Source organism: Schistocerca nitens, chromosome 1 (genome assembly GCF_023898315.1).
Source record: "Schistocerca nitens isolate TAMUIC-IGC-003100 chromosome 1, iqSchNite1.1, whole genome shotgun sequence".
Taxonomy (NCBI): domain Eukaryota; kingdom Metazoa; phylum Arthropoda; class Insecta; order Orthoptera; family Acrididae; genus Schistocerca; species Schistocerca nitens.
Window position 1 is genome coordinate 412,393,137 of NC_064614.1, and position 17,149 is coordinate 412,410,285.

Genomic DNA, 17,149 nt, shown 5'->3' on the forward strand with positions numbered 1-17,149 from the left:
GTGTGTTCCGTCCACCTTCAGAGATTAGGGCAGTACTTGGCCCTGTGGCAGATGATTTGGGGCTTTGGAAGCTTGGTATATACAAAATCCTGCCAGTGTGGGAAGGCTTACATTGGCAGTTAGATTCACACAGTTCATGACAGTTGCGTGGAACATTGCCATCATACGAGGCTGCAACAGCCGTAAAAATTGGCGGTAGCAGAACATTGCTTAAATGAGGGACATGGTATCAAATTTGCTGAAACTGTGATAGCTGCCAATGCTTCTGGTTTTGGAACAGTGTTTATAAAGAGGCAATTGAAATTAGGTTGGTGATTAATTTAATTGAGACACAATGGGTTCCCTCTTAGCAGGGTGTGAAACCCTGTACCAACCTGCATCAAAACAGAACATTCTTCTATGCGCCAGTCAGTGTGTTTGAAAATTGTCTGAGTAAGATACATCATTGCTGCTGATGTTCTAAGGGTAGCACCACCTGGCCAGTCTTGGAGGACAGCAACTGTGATGGGCGGTGCATGCGTAGTGTATGGTATGGAGGCCTATACAATACGTTGATTTGCAGCCTTGGTATCGGTTCTCAGTGGGACTCAGCAGCAGAAGCAGCATTCTCCTGAAGATTAAAAGTTGGATCGCCGAAATATTGAATTTATTTTAGTATCCGGCAGCAAACTCGAAGAGACTTCAAAGAAAAGGTCTTGTCCAAACATATCAGAGCATCAGCAGTTATTTGCCTGAGGAAAATATTTACACACACACACACACACACACACACACACACACACACACACACAGCAAACATTATTTATAAGGCAGTGTACAGCATACTTTTACCTTACCCTTCGTTTCTTGTGTCTAGGTGCCGAATAGTATCAGAAACTATATTCTATAATAGGGTTTACTTTGTCACTGTTGAAAAAGTTTTTAAATAAAAACTGTCATTTATTTGCATTCTTTTCTTTTCTTTGTCCAGCTATTGGGACACAAATCTTAGGGAAAGTTCTCATACAACCTTTGCACCGTATCACAGAAACAGAACTAAAAGTAAATTGAAGATTAAGAAGACACAAAAAGAACAAAATATATTACTTTAACATGAAGGCAGTTAATTTTTTAGTCCCACTGTCAATAGATGATGCCACACTCTGTTTCTGTGGATGTGTGCTCTTCAGTGTATTTGGCATTGGAGAACTCTACACTTAGCATGATAAACTGATCATTGACCTGCTTACAATGTTTTTAGTGGCTAATATACATCGTTGTACGAGACATGCACACATCGTGAGTAGCAGATTTAACATTACCTGTTTCACAATAAGAGTGATGAGATAGTATCTCATTTTGAGTGGTGACATTTTTATGCCTGGAGTATTAATTATCCCATTTACATATTTCTAAATTTTAATAAAAACTTTACTCGCGGTAGGAAAATATTATACACTGACATTTTTAAATAAAATGTGCTCTCTTGTAACCGTCTACAAAATTTAAAGTTCCAGGCTGACAGTTGAGTCTTTGTGTGTTGTGGTGGCTGCATTATCTACTCTTATTCATACTTTGTTCATTATATATAAAGTTGTAGTAGATATATAAGTGTGGAAATGGTTCTGGTTATCTTAAATTCCTTCCAGGGTAACACAGCTGAAAATCTGAATCTAGATACTATTTACAGCATTTATGGAAACAAATTTCATACGTGCTGCCACTGATGAACATATCACTGGTTCCTTTTCATGCCATAATTAGTCAAAAGGTATTCAGAAAGCTGTCTGGTCTCCTTCCCCAAACAACCAAACCAAACCATCTTCCTGCATTGGTGGGGTCCTTTTCCATCTGCAGTGATTCCATGATTAGTTCGCAAGCTATTGACTAGTGCTACTCTTTCCATCCTTTGGTCATTGCTATCCAGGATTCTGTGTGTGCCCTTGGACAGTGTGGACCCTAGAGCACATGGGATCTTGAGGAATAGACTTGCTGGTGGCCTGGACAGACAGGCTACCAGTAAACTGACTCTTGGTCAATATTCCAGAAGCAGACCTCCAATATGTGTTATGCTGTCAAGTTTTAGGTGCCTGAAATACGGAATTTTGCACAGAGCAAACTTAATCATAGCTAACACTTGGTTCAAGAATCATAAAAGAAGGTTGTATACATGGAAGAAGCCTGGAGATACTGTGAGGTGTCAGATTATATAATGGTAAGAGAGAGATTCAGGAACCAGGTTCTGAATTATAAGACATTTCCAGGGGCACATGTGGACTCAGACCACAATCTATTGGTTATGAACTGTAGATTAAAACTGAAGAAATTGCAAAAAGGTGGGAATTTAAGGAGATGGGACCTGGATAATCTGACTAAACCAGAGGTTGTGGAGAGTTACAGGGAGAGCATAAGGGAACAATGGACAAAAATGGGGGAAAGAAATACAGTAGAAGAAGAATGGGTAGCTCTGAGGATGAAGTAGTGAAGGCAGCAGAGGATCAAGTAGGTAAAAAGGCGAGGGCTAGTAGAAATCCTTGGGTGACAGAAGAAATATTAAATTTAATTGATGAAAGGAGAAAATATAAATGGAGCAGGCAAAAGGAATACAAACGTCTCAAAAATGAGATCGACAGGAAGTGCAAAATGGCTAAGCAGGGATGGCTAGAGGACAAATGTAAGGATGTAGAGGCTTATCTCACTAGGGGTAAGATAGATACTGCCTACAGGAAAATTAAAGAGACCTTTGGAGAGAAGAGAACCACTTGTATGAATATCAAGAGCTCAGATGGCAACCCAGTTCTAAGCAAAGAAGGGAAGGCAGAAAGGTGGAAGGAGTATATAGAGGGTTTATACAAGGGCGATGTACTTGAGGACAATATTATGGAAATGGAAGAGGATGTAGATGAAGATGAAATGGGAGATAAGATACTGCGTGAAGAGTTTGACAGAGCACTGAAAGACCTGAGTCGAAACAAGGCCCCGGGAGTAGACAACATTCCATTAGAACTACTGACAGCCTTGGGAGAGTCAGTCCTGACAAAACTACCATCTGGTGAGAAAAATGCATGAGACAGACGAAATACCCTCAGACCTGAAGAAGAATATAATAATTCCAATCCCAAAGAAAGCAGGCGTTGACAGATGTGAAAAGTACCGAACTATCAGTTTAATAAGTCATGGCTGCAAAATACTGACAAGAATTCTTTACAGACGAATGGAAAAACTGGTAGAAGCTGACCTCGGGGAAGATCAGTTTGGATTCCGTAGAAATATGGGAACACGTGAGGCAATACTGACCCTACTACTTATCTTAGAAGCTAGATTAAGAAAAGGCAAACCTACGTTTTTAGCATTTGTAGACTTGGAGAAAGCTTTTGACAATGTTGACTGGAATACTCTGTTTCAAATTCTAAAGGTGGCAGGGGTAAAATACAGGGAGTGAAAGGCTATTTACAATTTGTACAGAAACCAGATGACAGTTATAAGAGTCAAGGGGCATGAAAGGGAAGCAGTGGTTGGGAAGGGAGTGAGACAGGGTTGTAGCCTCTCCCTGATGTTATTCAATCTGTACGTTGAGCAAGCAGTAAAGGAAACAAAAGGAATGTTCGGAGTAGGTATTAAAATCCATAGATAAAAAATAAAAACTTTGAGGTTCGTCAATGACATTGTAATTCTGTCAGAGACAGCAAAGGACTTGGAAGAGCAATTGAACGGAATGGACAGTGTATTGAAGATGAACATCAACAAGTCGAATTAAGTCGGGTGATGCTGAGAGAATTAGATTAGGAAATGACACTTAAAGTAGTAAAGGAGTTTTGCTATTTGGGGAGCAAAAAAACTGATGATGATCGAAGTAGAGAGGATATAAAATGTAGACTAGCAATGGCTAGGAAAGTGTTTCTGAAGAAGAGAAATTTGTTAACATCGAGTATAGATTTAAGTGTCAGGGAGTCGTTTCTGAAAGTATTTGTATGGAGTATAGCCATGTATGGAAGTGAAACATGGACGATAACCAGATTGGACTAGAAGAGAATAGAAGCTTTCGAAATGTGGTGCTACAGAAAAATGCTGATGATTAGATGGTTAGATCACATAACTAATGAGGAGGTATTGAATAGAATTGGGGAGAACAGGAGTTTGTGGCACAACTTGACTAGTAGAAGGGATTGGTTGCTAGGACATCTTTTAAGGCATCAAGGGATCGCCAATTTAGTATTGGAGGGCAGCATGGAGGGTAAAAATCGTAGAGGGAGACCAAGAGACGAATACACTAAGCAGATTCAGAAGGATGTAGGCTGCAGTACGTACTGGGAGATGAAGAAGCTTGCACAGGATAGACTAGCATGGAGAGCTGCATCAAACCAGTCTCAGGACTGAAGACTACGACAACAAATGCTGTAGACATTTAAAAAACTGGAAACACTACTTATTTGCAGTTTTTGTGACTCACTCATTTCCTAGTTACAAAGACTTTTGATGATATCTTCCACAGTGTGTACTAAACAATTGTAGAACATAATAAAAGATTTCAGACTTGCACATCAGCAGAATATAGGACCATTTTCAATGTACCTCCACATTTTCGTAATTTTTTCTAGGGCCTTAAATGCTCACACTGCAAAACTAGTTTGTTGGGGGTTTAGAACATGGGTCTTCAAATGAAAGTGGAAAGAGTTCACAGTACACTTTTTATAAAAAAAAAAAAGTGGGCCAAAAATAGCCATTTTTGATTTTTTAGAAAAATTGTCAACTATTCCCTCAATTTGTAAACTACTAGAAAGCAGTAAGAGAATGAAATTTTATATTTTAAGGCCTTTTATTGCTAAGTTACTACATGCAAAGTTTCAGGTTTATCCCACATTCACTTGTGGAAATGTAAAAAACTAAACTAAACATTTTTGGCATACTTTGCTTCAAACTATTTATATGAAAATTGCCCAGGAAATTGCTTAAGAGAAAACAAAAAGTTGTACAAGAGGGTGTAGTTTGGTTTCTTTCAAGAAAATATTGCTGAAGATTTTTTGTCTCAAAATTGCCAAAAACTCGCAGGTGCACTGTTGAGAGCAGTGACTATATCTCTGCAAGTATTAAACAGCTGAATCTAAAATTTTACTAGTGTTCACTGGGAACATGGGCAAATGTTCACACACAATTTCTGCAAAATCCAGGATGGTCATGTGAGAACTTTTCCAAAATTAGACCACTTGGGATCAAATAGCCCAACAAGAAAGTAATATGTTTAAATACATATCTTAACTTTTTTCCCTTGTCTGTATGTACAAATGTCATTGTTGCTGTGAACTTTTTCCTTACATCACTATGATAAATTTGTTAAATTTGTATGGTCCTTTCATTCTGTGCTCCTTCATAGTGGCCACCAGTCACAACTTTCCAGTTGTCAAAAATACAGGTCTCAATTTACTCCTCTTGACTTAGGTTGTTACTTTTGCTGAGGTTTAAGGCATTAGGCATGGAGAAGCCAAAAAACTGCTGAAATAGATGCTCTCAAGGGTTCTTCGTATCATTAATTTACTAATGAAACTTTAGATACTTACTTAACACAGTGTTTACCATTACATAACAAGGGCTATCTTTTTCCTGTATAACTTATATTGATGATGGTTTATCCTCTTGCAGTTGTGATAAAACATTACTGAGGTAGAATGTCTTAGTGAATTGGCATTGGTGTTTCATGTTGCAGGTTTCTCTGTTGTTAGTGATTCTCAAGGGCCCACAGACTTCTCTGCTCAGCTCGGTTTTTCTGAAGACTCAAACTCTCAGAGCAGTGAACCAAGCAGCAAACGAACAAAAACAGAGTAAATATGGACTGGTTGCTGCACCCCAGAGATGTGGTCACACACTTGTTTGTGCTGCTTTCAAAAGTGAATTGACAGATATTATTTGCACTATGTTGTATTTCCAAACTATTATATGCAATATTTGCAAGTGATACCTATTTTCTATTGGAAGCTGTTTCTGTTGATTATATGATTTCCTAGCCTTCTTGTGAGAGAATGAGAACAGTTCAAACATTTGCTTTGCAAGCAATACTTAAGTTGTGAATAATTACTTTCCTGGCACATGCTTGTGCCTGTTGTATTTATACTTTCTGTGGCATTAGTCATAACATATTGACCTGTATGGAACATCTATGTATGAGAAACATGCTGCAATGTTTGTGTGTCTTTTTTTTATGCAATATTAGATCTGTAAATATATATCTTTTGCGTGGAATTGTGTGAATTAGTTAATAGCTTAATATTCAGTGATGGGAAGGAAAATTTCCATTGACTTTCCACAACCCCAATCTTAAAACTTTGTTACAAATTGATTTACAGTACTGGAAAAACCTGTTTCCATTTGTGCCCTAGTTATTAACATTGTAGATATTGGCTTATTTGATGGCTTTTACAAATCATATTCAGTGTAACTTTATGATAACTGTGCAATGAGCAAGCTAACTCAGACCCATGCTGAATTATTTCAAATTCTTTTTTTCTACAATATTGCTTCAGTGTTGTGAACTTTATAGAGAAAAATAATTTTTCTGCCACAGTTGAAAAAGAAAGGGACACTGGAGAAAATTTCATGGCAAACTTTGATAAAGAGACAGTATCTATATCACTGAGAGGAAATTGGTACCAATTGCAGCATGGGGGCAACAAAAATTCAGTTTTCAATATTTTGTGTAATGATTGACAGACTTAAAAATTTTTAAGTGCTGCCCAAAACTAATCATTAAGATGTATAATCTGATCTGAGTGTTTGTTTTGAGGCAGTGTAACTGCCGGCGCACAAATACATGGACTTGATTCATCCAGTATTTGAGAATCAGAGCACCTAGCAATTTTCAACAAAGTTTAGACATTTCAGACTTCTATGAAACTTTTTCTCACTGACACCCTGAACAAAAAGGTAAAAGCAAAACATTTATCACATTTTGGCTGTTCATGCAGTCAAACTTGAGCATCAGGAATAACTTTTAAATTTATTACTTCTTTACTACGAACTTCATTTGCAACACTGCATGCATGCATGCATGCATGCATGCAGCAGCTACATAATCTCGTACCACATGTGCAAAATTATCACTACACACCACACAGTTCAGGAGATGTGACATCATAAACATGGAGATTTGTGAAAAACTAGCTTTTGCTTAAAGTGGAGGACAAATTACCCAATTTATATTCATCCAGTGTTTCACAATGTCTCCCAACAAACTAATTTCAAAACTTTCATTATTTTTCTCTTGCTTTCGTGCTTAAAGGCAGATATTTAACACATTTACTCATTTGTAATAGGGCATTTGAAGCTGTTTTATACATGGGAGTTTGAGTCTGTTAAAGAATCGAGGATTTACTGGTATGATCTAACTGGTAATTTGTGGTCTGAATTGCCAGACAGAGTAGAGATGATGATCTTTGCACTGTATTAATCTTCACTATGTACTGAAAGTATCTGTAGGTTTGAAGAACCTGAATGTTTAATGTGGCTCTTAACTATGGCAAAGTAGAGCATTATGTTTTGATAAATGAAAAATTCAGCTGGAGCTTAGATGTCAAGGAATATATTTGCAGATATTTGTGTGTTTGTATAAACTGTATGAAGTTTTCTGAAATTTAATTGCAGGTTTCTGTACCTTACAGGCTTCGGTAATCTGTTTCTGCATTTATTTGTTAGCAGTGAAAGAAAGCCATCCTTTATATTAAGGGATGACTTAACATTTTTTGGCTTTTTCATTATAAAATTATTTGGAGTTTTCTGAATAAAACAGTTTCACCCTTCTAAGTGAATTCTAAGTGTGTTTTTTAATCACTGCAAAGTTGACGCACCACATAAATGGTTGTAGCGACTTGGTTTGTCACCTCTGACGGCGCCGCTCGTTGGCTGCAAGCATGGTATCTTTGCGGAATTAGACAGTGTTTTGTTTTCCAGTGTTGTATGGCTTTCTCTGTGACAAGTGACTGTTGCTATTGGTAAACATAAATGCTATACCATGTGTGTTGAGTTGTAGTGTGTGCTTTGTGTTGTTTAGCTGTTCAATTTTGCGTGTTTGGCGAATTTTGCCCATACCTGATTTACGTATTTGGTTTGTGGATATCAAGATGCCCCGTTTCAGCAATCGAGTGTTTAAGAAAAGGCACAATGAGTGGAAGAAGAAATCTTTTGTTGTTTCGAAGGGAGATACTGCTCAGACTGCTTCACCGACTACTCCAAATGACTGTGATAGAACTTCTTCCAGCAAGACACTTCGTGACAGCAAAGAAAAATTTTAAAACTCTGAAAGTGACAGTAATGATGTGAATGAAATAATTAACATTTCCTTGCTCTCTAATATTTTGAAACATAACATTATGCCAAGCTTGCAAAGAAAGAGGACTGGAATTGAAAATAGCTTCATACATTGGTTTGGCATGTATAATGTTATCGAAGTGTAACAAATGTGCTGCAGAAGTTTCGTTTTCTAATTCTAACAGTATTCCTTGTACTGGTAGTAGTGGAAAGAAGGTGTATGATATAAATGTTAGGGTAGTGTATGGCTTGCGTTGCATTGGCAAGGGCAGTGCTGCAGGGACAATGTTATGTGGAATTATGAACTTGCCAAAACCACCAACCAAGTTTGGATTTTATAATGAATTGATGGGATCTTCTGCTGAAGATATTGCTCAAGCAACAATGAAGAAAGCAGTTGAAGCTGTGACATATAATGGGAATTGTAGAGATTTAACTGTTGCTTTAGATGGATCATGCCAACGTAGGGGTCATAAATCTCTAAATGGAGTTGTGACAGCTACCAGTGGAGACAGTTGCAAAGTAATTGATGTTGTTATTCTCTCAAAACATTGTAGATGTAAGGGCAATACCAAGGATGAACATAGTGAAAGTTGTGAAGCAAATTTTCGTGGCACGAGTGGAGTGATGGAAGTAGAGGGAGTGAAAGCAATTTTTCACAGATCACAGGAGTGGTATAATGTACAATATACTATCTATCTAGGAGATGGTGATTGTAAGGGATAAAAAGCTGTAGAGGAACTCAAACCTTATGGCAATGTAATTCACATTAAAAAAAACAGGAGTGCATTGGACATATGCAGAAGCGCATGGGGGCTCGCTTCTGCAAACTAAAGCAGACATTAGGATCCCAGAAGCTTAGTGATGGTAAGACCCTTGGAGGAAGAGGAAGATTGACAGATGAAGCAATTGATAGATTGCACAAGTATTATGGGTGTGCAATTAGGCAAAATACAAGAAACATTGAGCATATAAGGAGAGCAGTATGGGCATTATTTTTTCATACTGCATCAACAAATGAGCACGCACAACATGCACTGTGCCCCACAGGTGATGACTCACTGTGTAATTACCAATCCGGAAAGGAATATGCCCATAAAAACAGTTTGCCAAATGCTGTAATTGATGTAATGAAACCCATATTCTGAGATTTATCACAGCCAAGTTTATTGGAAAAGTGTTTACATGGGAAAACACAAAATCCAAATGAAAGTGTAAATAATTTAATTTGGATTAGGATTACCAAAAGAGTGTTTGTAGAGATAAAAACACTGCATTTTGGAGTGTATGATGCAGTGGCAACATACAATGAAGGAAACATTATAAAATGTGATGTGCTGAAACGTTTAGGTTTCCAACCAGGACACAACACAATTTCCACAGTGCACCTAATTGATGAAGAAAGACTAAGAGGTGCAGGAAGAAGACGCAAAAGCCTACAACATGCAGCAAAAGGGAAGAAAAGACCAGTGAAAAGAAAATTAACACTGGAAAAAGAAGAGGATGTTGTTAATCCATCATATGGGGCAGGAAAGTATTAAAAAACTTTGGAAGCCATTTCCCATAACTTTAAAATTTTCATCTTTGAGGAACATTTTCTCAAAAACAGCGAACAGTATATCAATGAAATTTATACACAATATTGTTTACTTCTTTTCCTTCATTTTTATAACAGATTGTAAAAAAAAATTGTATAATTCAAGAGTTATAGAAGAAAAAGTGCAAAACATTTTAGAGAAAAAATAAGCATCTGTTTAAAAATATTATAAAACAAAAACCAATAAATATTTCTTAACATGGCATTATAACTTTGTAGAGAAATATTCACTGAACATGTACTCCAAATTTCAGAGCAATATGTTTAATGGTTTCAGAAAAAATGTTCCTTCTATTTGCTAAAATTAAGATTTAGGAGATGGATATTTCCGGTTCCCCTTAAAAACTATGCAGTTGTCCTGTTAGTATATGTATATGTTAGGCATTTTGTCTAAATGTAACCTGACATTCCTAATACCTCATTCTTCAATGTTTGCTGTAACATTCTTCATGGGAAGTTTGTTGTGAGAGTGCAAAATTTTCTCCCCAGGAAAATAAAGAAAATTAACAAAATAATAAAAATATACCTTATGGTACTAAAAAACTGGTACACACTGCATAAAAACCTGATTATAATGGATAAGAACAATGAATTGCCAAATAAGTTAGTTGTCATTGAAAATTGTGCTAGGTGGTTGGTCACAGTTCGGGATGAAAAATGAACTTTTGCAAAATTAGGTCGTCAAATCCAGGAATCAAGGAAATTGACCTGTTTGGCTGGATACAGGATTGCCTGACAAAAAGTGATGCATCTAGAAGGGCAGGAGGAGGCAAAATGAAACTTCACGGGTTGAGACAGTATGTGATCTTATATCAGTGATTGTAAAATTGATAGGTTGAGAAGGGTGTCACAAAACTGTTGTTGCCTTTTCTGAAGCTATCTGGCCCCAAACTGTTGTAATTGTTTCTTCATATCCTACATACTGGCAGTAACACTAGAACGGACTGTGCAGTGGTTAGACACTGGACTCGCATTCGGGAGGACGACGGTTCAATCCCGCGTCCGGCCATCCTGATTTAGGTTTTCCGTGATTTCCCTAAATCGCTCCAGGCAAATGCCGGGATGGTTCCTTTCAAAAAGGGCACGGCCGACTTCCTTCCCCGTCCTTCCCTAACCCGATGAGACCGATGACCTCGCTGTCTGGTCTCCTTCCTCAAAACCAACCAACCAACTAGAACGGACTCTACATCTGAGCTGGTTCCCCACATCATTTTGGAGACAGTGGACACAGGATTACCTCAACACATGCAGACTGTTCACAGAAAAAGGTGCTGCATGTGGATGAGAACTGTCCTGTTCAAAAATGGCAACACGGCACTGTCGCACAAGAGCTAATATGTGAGAATAAAGGATGTTACAGTGTTGTCGGTTCCCTCAGTCTCTACCAGTTCTAACCTGAAGCCATACACAGTGGCTCCCCACACTGTGAGAAGGAACACTGCTGTGCCTCTGCAAAGCATTGGAAAAACTGTACTACTTCCCAGGTCACCACCATACTTATCAGTGATGGTCAACCAGGGTGTGATTCATCACTGAACAGTGTGACACAATTGTCGGTTTTTGTTACACGGTCATTGCATCACTCCAAATGGAGCTGTTTACGGTGTGGCGTTAGCGGCAGACTACACATAGGATGGTAATTCCCTAATTTGGTTGCTGCTAGTCTCTGTGCAACCTTACGTATCGTGATGCTGAATATGCCTGCCTTCATCTTCCCTTGCAGTTAAACATATACCCCACCAGGCTGGGTAACCACACTTAACACGAACAGTACCAGTGCACTCTAGTGGCTGTTGTACAAGTCACAGAGAATCACAATGCTAATTGTTTACACACCTGCTGATGGTGTTACACTGACATCCAATCAAGTCTTCATGGTGCTTGACTTTTTTGTCAGGCAGTGCATACTCATCCTCAAGGTCTTTTAATTGCCAATGTAGTGTATAGCTGTTGGTTTGAAACAGTTGTTAGTGACAACTTCTGGGGCACCTGTTGCACTTTGTGTGGAAGACTTGGAAAGCATAAAATAAAATTTTTGAACAGTAAGAGATATAATTTGTGCCCAAAAGTGTATTTAATAATGTAGAGGAAGGGGCTTTTGAGGAACTGCCCAATTTTACATCCTAAAGTACTAAAGACAGTGATGAAACAAGTCTGTCTCTCAATATATTTAGAAATGGCACGCTGTACATTCCTGGAGTATAAGTAAGTTAGGTTTCCTGACAAAGTGCACTTATGTGTTCGAAGTCACGTACATTATGCCATCATTATGCACTTACACTACTCTCAAGTGTAAGTGTCCAACAGCATGTGGTGGAGCAGTTTATGAATGAGGAACCACATGCTCTCTACCCCTTGTCTGTGAACTAGTTAGGGCCAAGAATCCATCCATCCTTACTTGGAAAGGGGGACAAGAGGGGGGGCGGCGGTGGTGGTGGTGGTGGTGGTGGTGGTGGTGGTGGTGGTGGTGGTGGAAACTTAACGTAGTGGGGCGGTGGGCAAATTATGAAAATGGTCATTTGATTTGTTCTGTCTGTGCATGGTTTACACCCACCTTCACCATTTACAAGAGCCTGAAAGCTATTTTGCAGTCAGCCAGAAAGTGAGGAGAACATGCTGACCATAACTTTGTCTGCAGGTCCACATTACTCTTCTCTTTGTGCTCACTGAAAGAAAATTTTCCTTCTTGCTATTTAATTCATGGGATCAGGAACTATGACCATAAATAAGTTGTGAGTTTAACTGTTTGATATATTCTGTAAAAGTTCACATGCACATAATGTAATAATAATTACTACTACTACTACTACTACTACTAATAATAATAATAATAATAATAATAATAATAATAATAATAATAATAATAATATCCTTTTCAGAAACAGCACTATTAACAGCTCAGAGGCAACCTCTGGAGGAAATTCCAAGTAAAATGGTCTATCACTCTAATTTCTGATCACTAAAAGGTAATTGCTCATCTTAAAAGTGGAAAAGAATTTCGCCACTTGCCACACAGTTTCATCATTTCAGGCTTAACACAAACAGTTACTTCCATGAAATATAAGCAGTCCAGGACGATGTACAGTCCTTGCGAGTCACTTCCTACTTTCACCGAGAATGCCTTCAAGTTACCCAGCTGTCACATTATCCAAGGCACAATGCATGTGGGCTTTTGACAGAAGCAAACAGATTGATATCTTGGTGCAAAGTCTCTCTTCCCACAGCCTCTCTGGCTGTGTTTATATATGGATGCAGTGGACCACTGAAAGAAACGTCAACTGCACTAGGCATAGGTGGCAGGATCCAAATGGCCCCTTTCTTAGACACACATTAATTAGTGGCTGTGTCATGCAACAGTTTAGTCTTTTTAATTTTAGCATAAATTTGCTTTGGTTACTGAAAAAGTTTTAGCTTGACTGCATTCACTCAGAGTGGAACCGATATTAGAACATGACCTCTGAACTGCCTCTTTAAAATTCCTTGTAACCGTAGCTATTTACGATAAAGTCTTGATACTTGGAACAGATGTATTATTGCAAGAATGTAATTGAGTGTTGTAATTAGAACTTCTTGTTACAAATACAAATTATACTTAAGCTATCATGACAGGACTTTTTGTTCCAGATTTGGTGTTTGGTAAATAACTTGAAAACTAATAGAGGTCAATGTTTTTATATGAAACTGAGGCTAGATATGAATTTTCGTCTTTCTGAGTGTAATATTTAGCACCTTCAATTTTTCGTAAAAATGCCAATTTTGACCCAAATATTGCTCTGATGCTATCATGACAGGACTTTTTGTTCCAGATTTGGTGTTTGGTAAATAACTTGAAAACTAATAGAGGTCAATGTTTTTATATGAAACTGAGGCTAGATATGAATTTTCGTCTTTCTGAGTGTAATATTTAGCACCTTCAATTTTTCGTAAAAATGCCAATTTTGACCCAAATATTGCTCTGATCGAGCTGAGACATGTAACTTTTAATTGACATACATTTGTATATTCTGAACAATTTTTAGCTTTTTAGTCTTATTATTTGGCACCATTTATTTTTTTTAGATGTTATATTTTGCATAACACATTCGTTTGATTGTTCTGAGATCTTACAGTAGTAACATTAATATACTGAAGCATACACTCACGAAGTTTAGAAAAGCTATTTTAATTTTTCTCTTAGATTATGATGCAGTCCATTGTACATTGACCACAGGCATGTTACGACGATGTTGTGCTGTGAACAGGGTTACGCCCCAGCACACTTGCTCGCTTCTGTACCTCTTTAAAATCATGCAGTGCCTGTTTTGTCTCAAAGTCCCAAATAGTAGTGAACAAAACCTAAGACACTGCAACCTTCTACTGTCACAGCACCCTTTGCTTCAGTGATAAAGAAAACACCATAAGTTGACATCTCCACTCAGGCCCAAGCCAAATAATATCAGCATGAATACATCTTGTTCACAAGAGAAGAATGAAGGCTCCCTAGTTATGAATTGACAAAAGTTGATTGATTTACTTTTTTACTTTTACTTTACTTTACACGTGGCTAAGGCCTTATCGACCATACAACTGCTCTACGAGCCTCTTCCAATTATTTCTATCCAGGGAAATTGTTGTCCAATCAGAGTTGATGCCCATCCTAGCTGCATCTTCCCGGATATTCTCCATCCACCTAATTCGAGGTCTTCCTCTTCTTCTCTTTCCTTCTAATTTCTTAGTGGATGCTATTTTGGGTAGTCTGTTCTCCGGCATCCTTGCTACATGACCAGCCCAGTTCAGTCTTCTTTTCTTTAACATATCCACAATGGTACTATGTTTGTACAGCTCCCGTAGTTCTTCATTTTTCCTTATCCTCCACTCCATGACATTTTCATCGAAGATTGGTCCAAATATTTTTCTTAGTATTTTTCTTTCAAATATCAACAGTTTTTCTTCATCTTTTTTCCTGAATGTAATAGCTTCACATCCATATAATGCTACTGGTACAATAGTTGACTGATAAAAACGGATTTTGAATTCAGTACTAAGTGATCTCATCCTTAAAATTTTGATACAGCTGTAAAAAGTTCTATTAGCTGCTGCTAGACGGGCGTCTATTTCTATTTCTGCTCTATTGTCTCTGCTAAAAAGACTCCCTAAGTACTTGAAGTGGTCAACTGCCTTGAAAGTGAGACCATTTACGGTCACTGGTGTATTCTTTTGGAGTTTTTTACTTATGACTAGATATTCTGTCTTTTCTTCATTCACATGAAGTCCAGCTTTCTCAGCTATTTTGTAATAATTTTGCATCATCCTGATTAATTCAGCTTTTGAAGTGCTTATTAAGGCTACATCATCTGCATAAGCAAGTCTAGTAATGTTCTGTCACTGCAGTTGGATCCCTTGTGGATTAGTTTTGGTGAATTCTCTATCAATCTTCTCTAAGATAATATTAAATAGAATAGGTGAGATGGCATCCCCTTGTCTCAGTCCAGTGTACACCTTAAAATTTTCAGTCTCCCCTGCAGGTGTCTTAACTTTGCATATGGTTTCTTCCAAACACATTTTAACTAATTTGATTAATTTTAATGGTATTTCAAATTCTTTCATGGTGTTTAAGAGTGTCTGTCGGTGTATGCTATCATAGGCCTTCTTGAAGTCTATAAATAGAATATGGATATCTACATTAAATTCCCATGCCTTCTCATTTATTTGTCTCAATGTGAATAAGTGATCCAAAGTGGATCTGTTAGTGCGGAAACCACATTGGTAGTCCCCAGTCAGTTCTTCGGTTATGGGAATCAGTCTGTGTAGTATACACATCGACAAAATTTTATACGTGACATCGAGTAGGGCAATTCCTCTGTAGTTATCACAGACAAGGGGATCATTCTTCTTAAAGATGGGGCATATAATTGCAGTTTTCCAATCGGCCGGTATGTTTTCTGTCTCCCAAATTGTTTCAATTAAGGAATGTAGTTCTATTTCCAATTGTGGTCCTCCATTTTTTAAAAGCTCAGCATATACCTGGTGTTCCCCACAGGCCTTGTTGTTCTTTAATTTCTTTATTGTTTGTCTTATTTCATTTACTGATGGTGTGGTGACTTGTATATCAACTGTATCTGGTTCTTCAAATGTAAAGTAATATTGTGGATCATTGCAGTTGAGCAGCTGTGTAAAGTATGTCTTCCATGTTTCTTGAATGTCATTCTTGTTTGTAAGTATTTTCCCATTATGGTCCTTTATAAACTGTTCCCTTTTAGTGAATTTTCCCAAGGACTTTTTTATATTCTGGTACATCTGCCTTGCTCTGTGATGCTTGAAATCATCCTCCGCTTCTCTTACCATGTTGTTGTAGTGTTTTCTCTTCTCTTGTCTTAGAGTTCGTTGTGTTTCCTTGCGGATTTTATAGTATCTCTCCTTTAGTGTAATATTGTCCATGTCTTGTAACCATGCCTTCCTCGCATTTTGCCTCTCCAGTACTCTTTCTTGGCACTTTATATTAAACCAGATTTTGTTAGTTCGTTTTCTTTTACCTATAGTTTTGGAAGCTACATCTTGAATACTGTTTCTGAGGTGTCTCCATCTACTTTCCACGTCTTGCTGGTCACTATGTGTCAGTCTAGATTCCGATAGGTTAATTTCCATTTCTTTCCTAAAGTTTTCTTTTATTTTTTCTTCTGCCAGATTTTCTACATCGTACCTTTTAATTTCAACCCTATTTGTACTTTGTTTCTTTTTTAGCTTTATTTTCATTTGGGCTAACTGTTTTGAAATCGTCTTTGGATGGCGACATGGTCAATCTGGTTCACTACTTTTCCATCTGGTGATATCCATGACCCTAAATGAATGCGTTTGTGTTGGGATTTTGTGCTGCTTAATGTGAGACCATTTGCCATTGCAAAGTTTGAGTCGCACACCATTCTCTGAACTTTCATCATGTAAGCTGTAATTCCCAATGGTTGGTTTGTAGATTTCTTCTTTTCCTACTTTGGCATTAAAGTCTCCTAACACTATTGTTACGTTATGTCTACTCATTGAATTATATGTCTGTTCCAGTTGACTATAAAATTCTTCTTTCACGTCATCTTCCTTATCTTCTGTGGGTGCATGAACATTTATAAATGTAATATCAAACCACTGAGCCTGGATTGTAATGTGTGATATTCGGTTATTAATTGATTTGAATTCCTTTATTGTGTCAATTGCTGTTTTATGAATGTAAAAGCCCGTTCCAAATTCATGGCGCTGACCGCAGTCTCCATACATTATTGTCCCGTCTCCTATTTTCATTGATCCCGT

At 37.7% G+C, this 17,149-nt stretch overlaps 1 protein-coding gene across 1 annotated transcript in view; it reads left to right on the forward strand.

Moving 5' to 3' along the window:
• Window positions 1-7,775, forward strand: part of LOC126235880 (B-cell CLL/lymphoma 7 protein family member B-A) — a 42,338-nt gene extending 34,563 nt beyond the window's left edge. The window contains exon 4 of the mRNA XM_049944800.1: window positions 5,681-7,775. Coding sequence (XP_049800757.1) covers window positions 5,681-5,799 — 119 coding nt within the window. The 3' untranslated portion in view covers window positions 5,800-7,775. The remainder of the gene's footprint in view (window positions 1-5,680) is intronic.
• The last annotated feature ends 9,374 nt before the right edge of the window (window positions 7,776-17,149 follow it).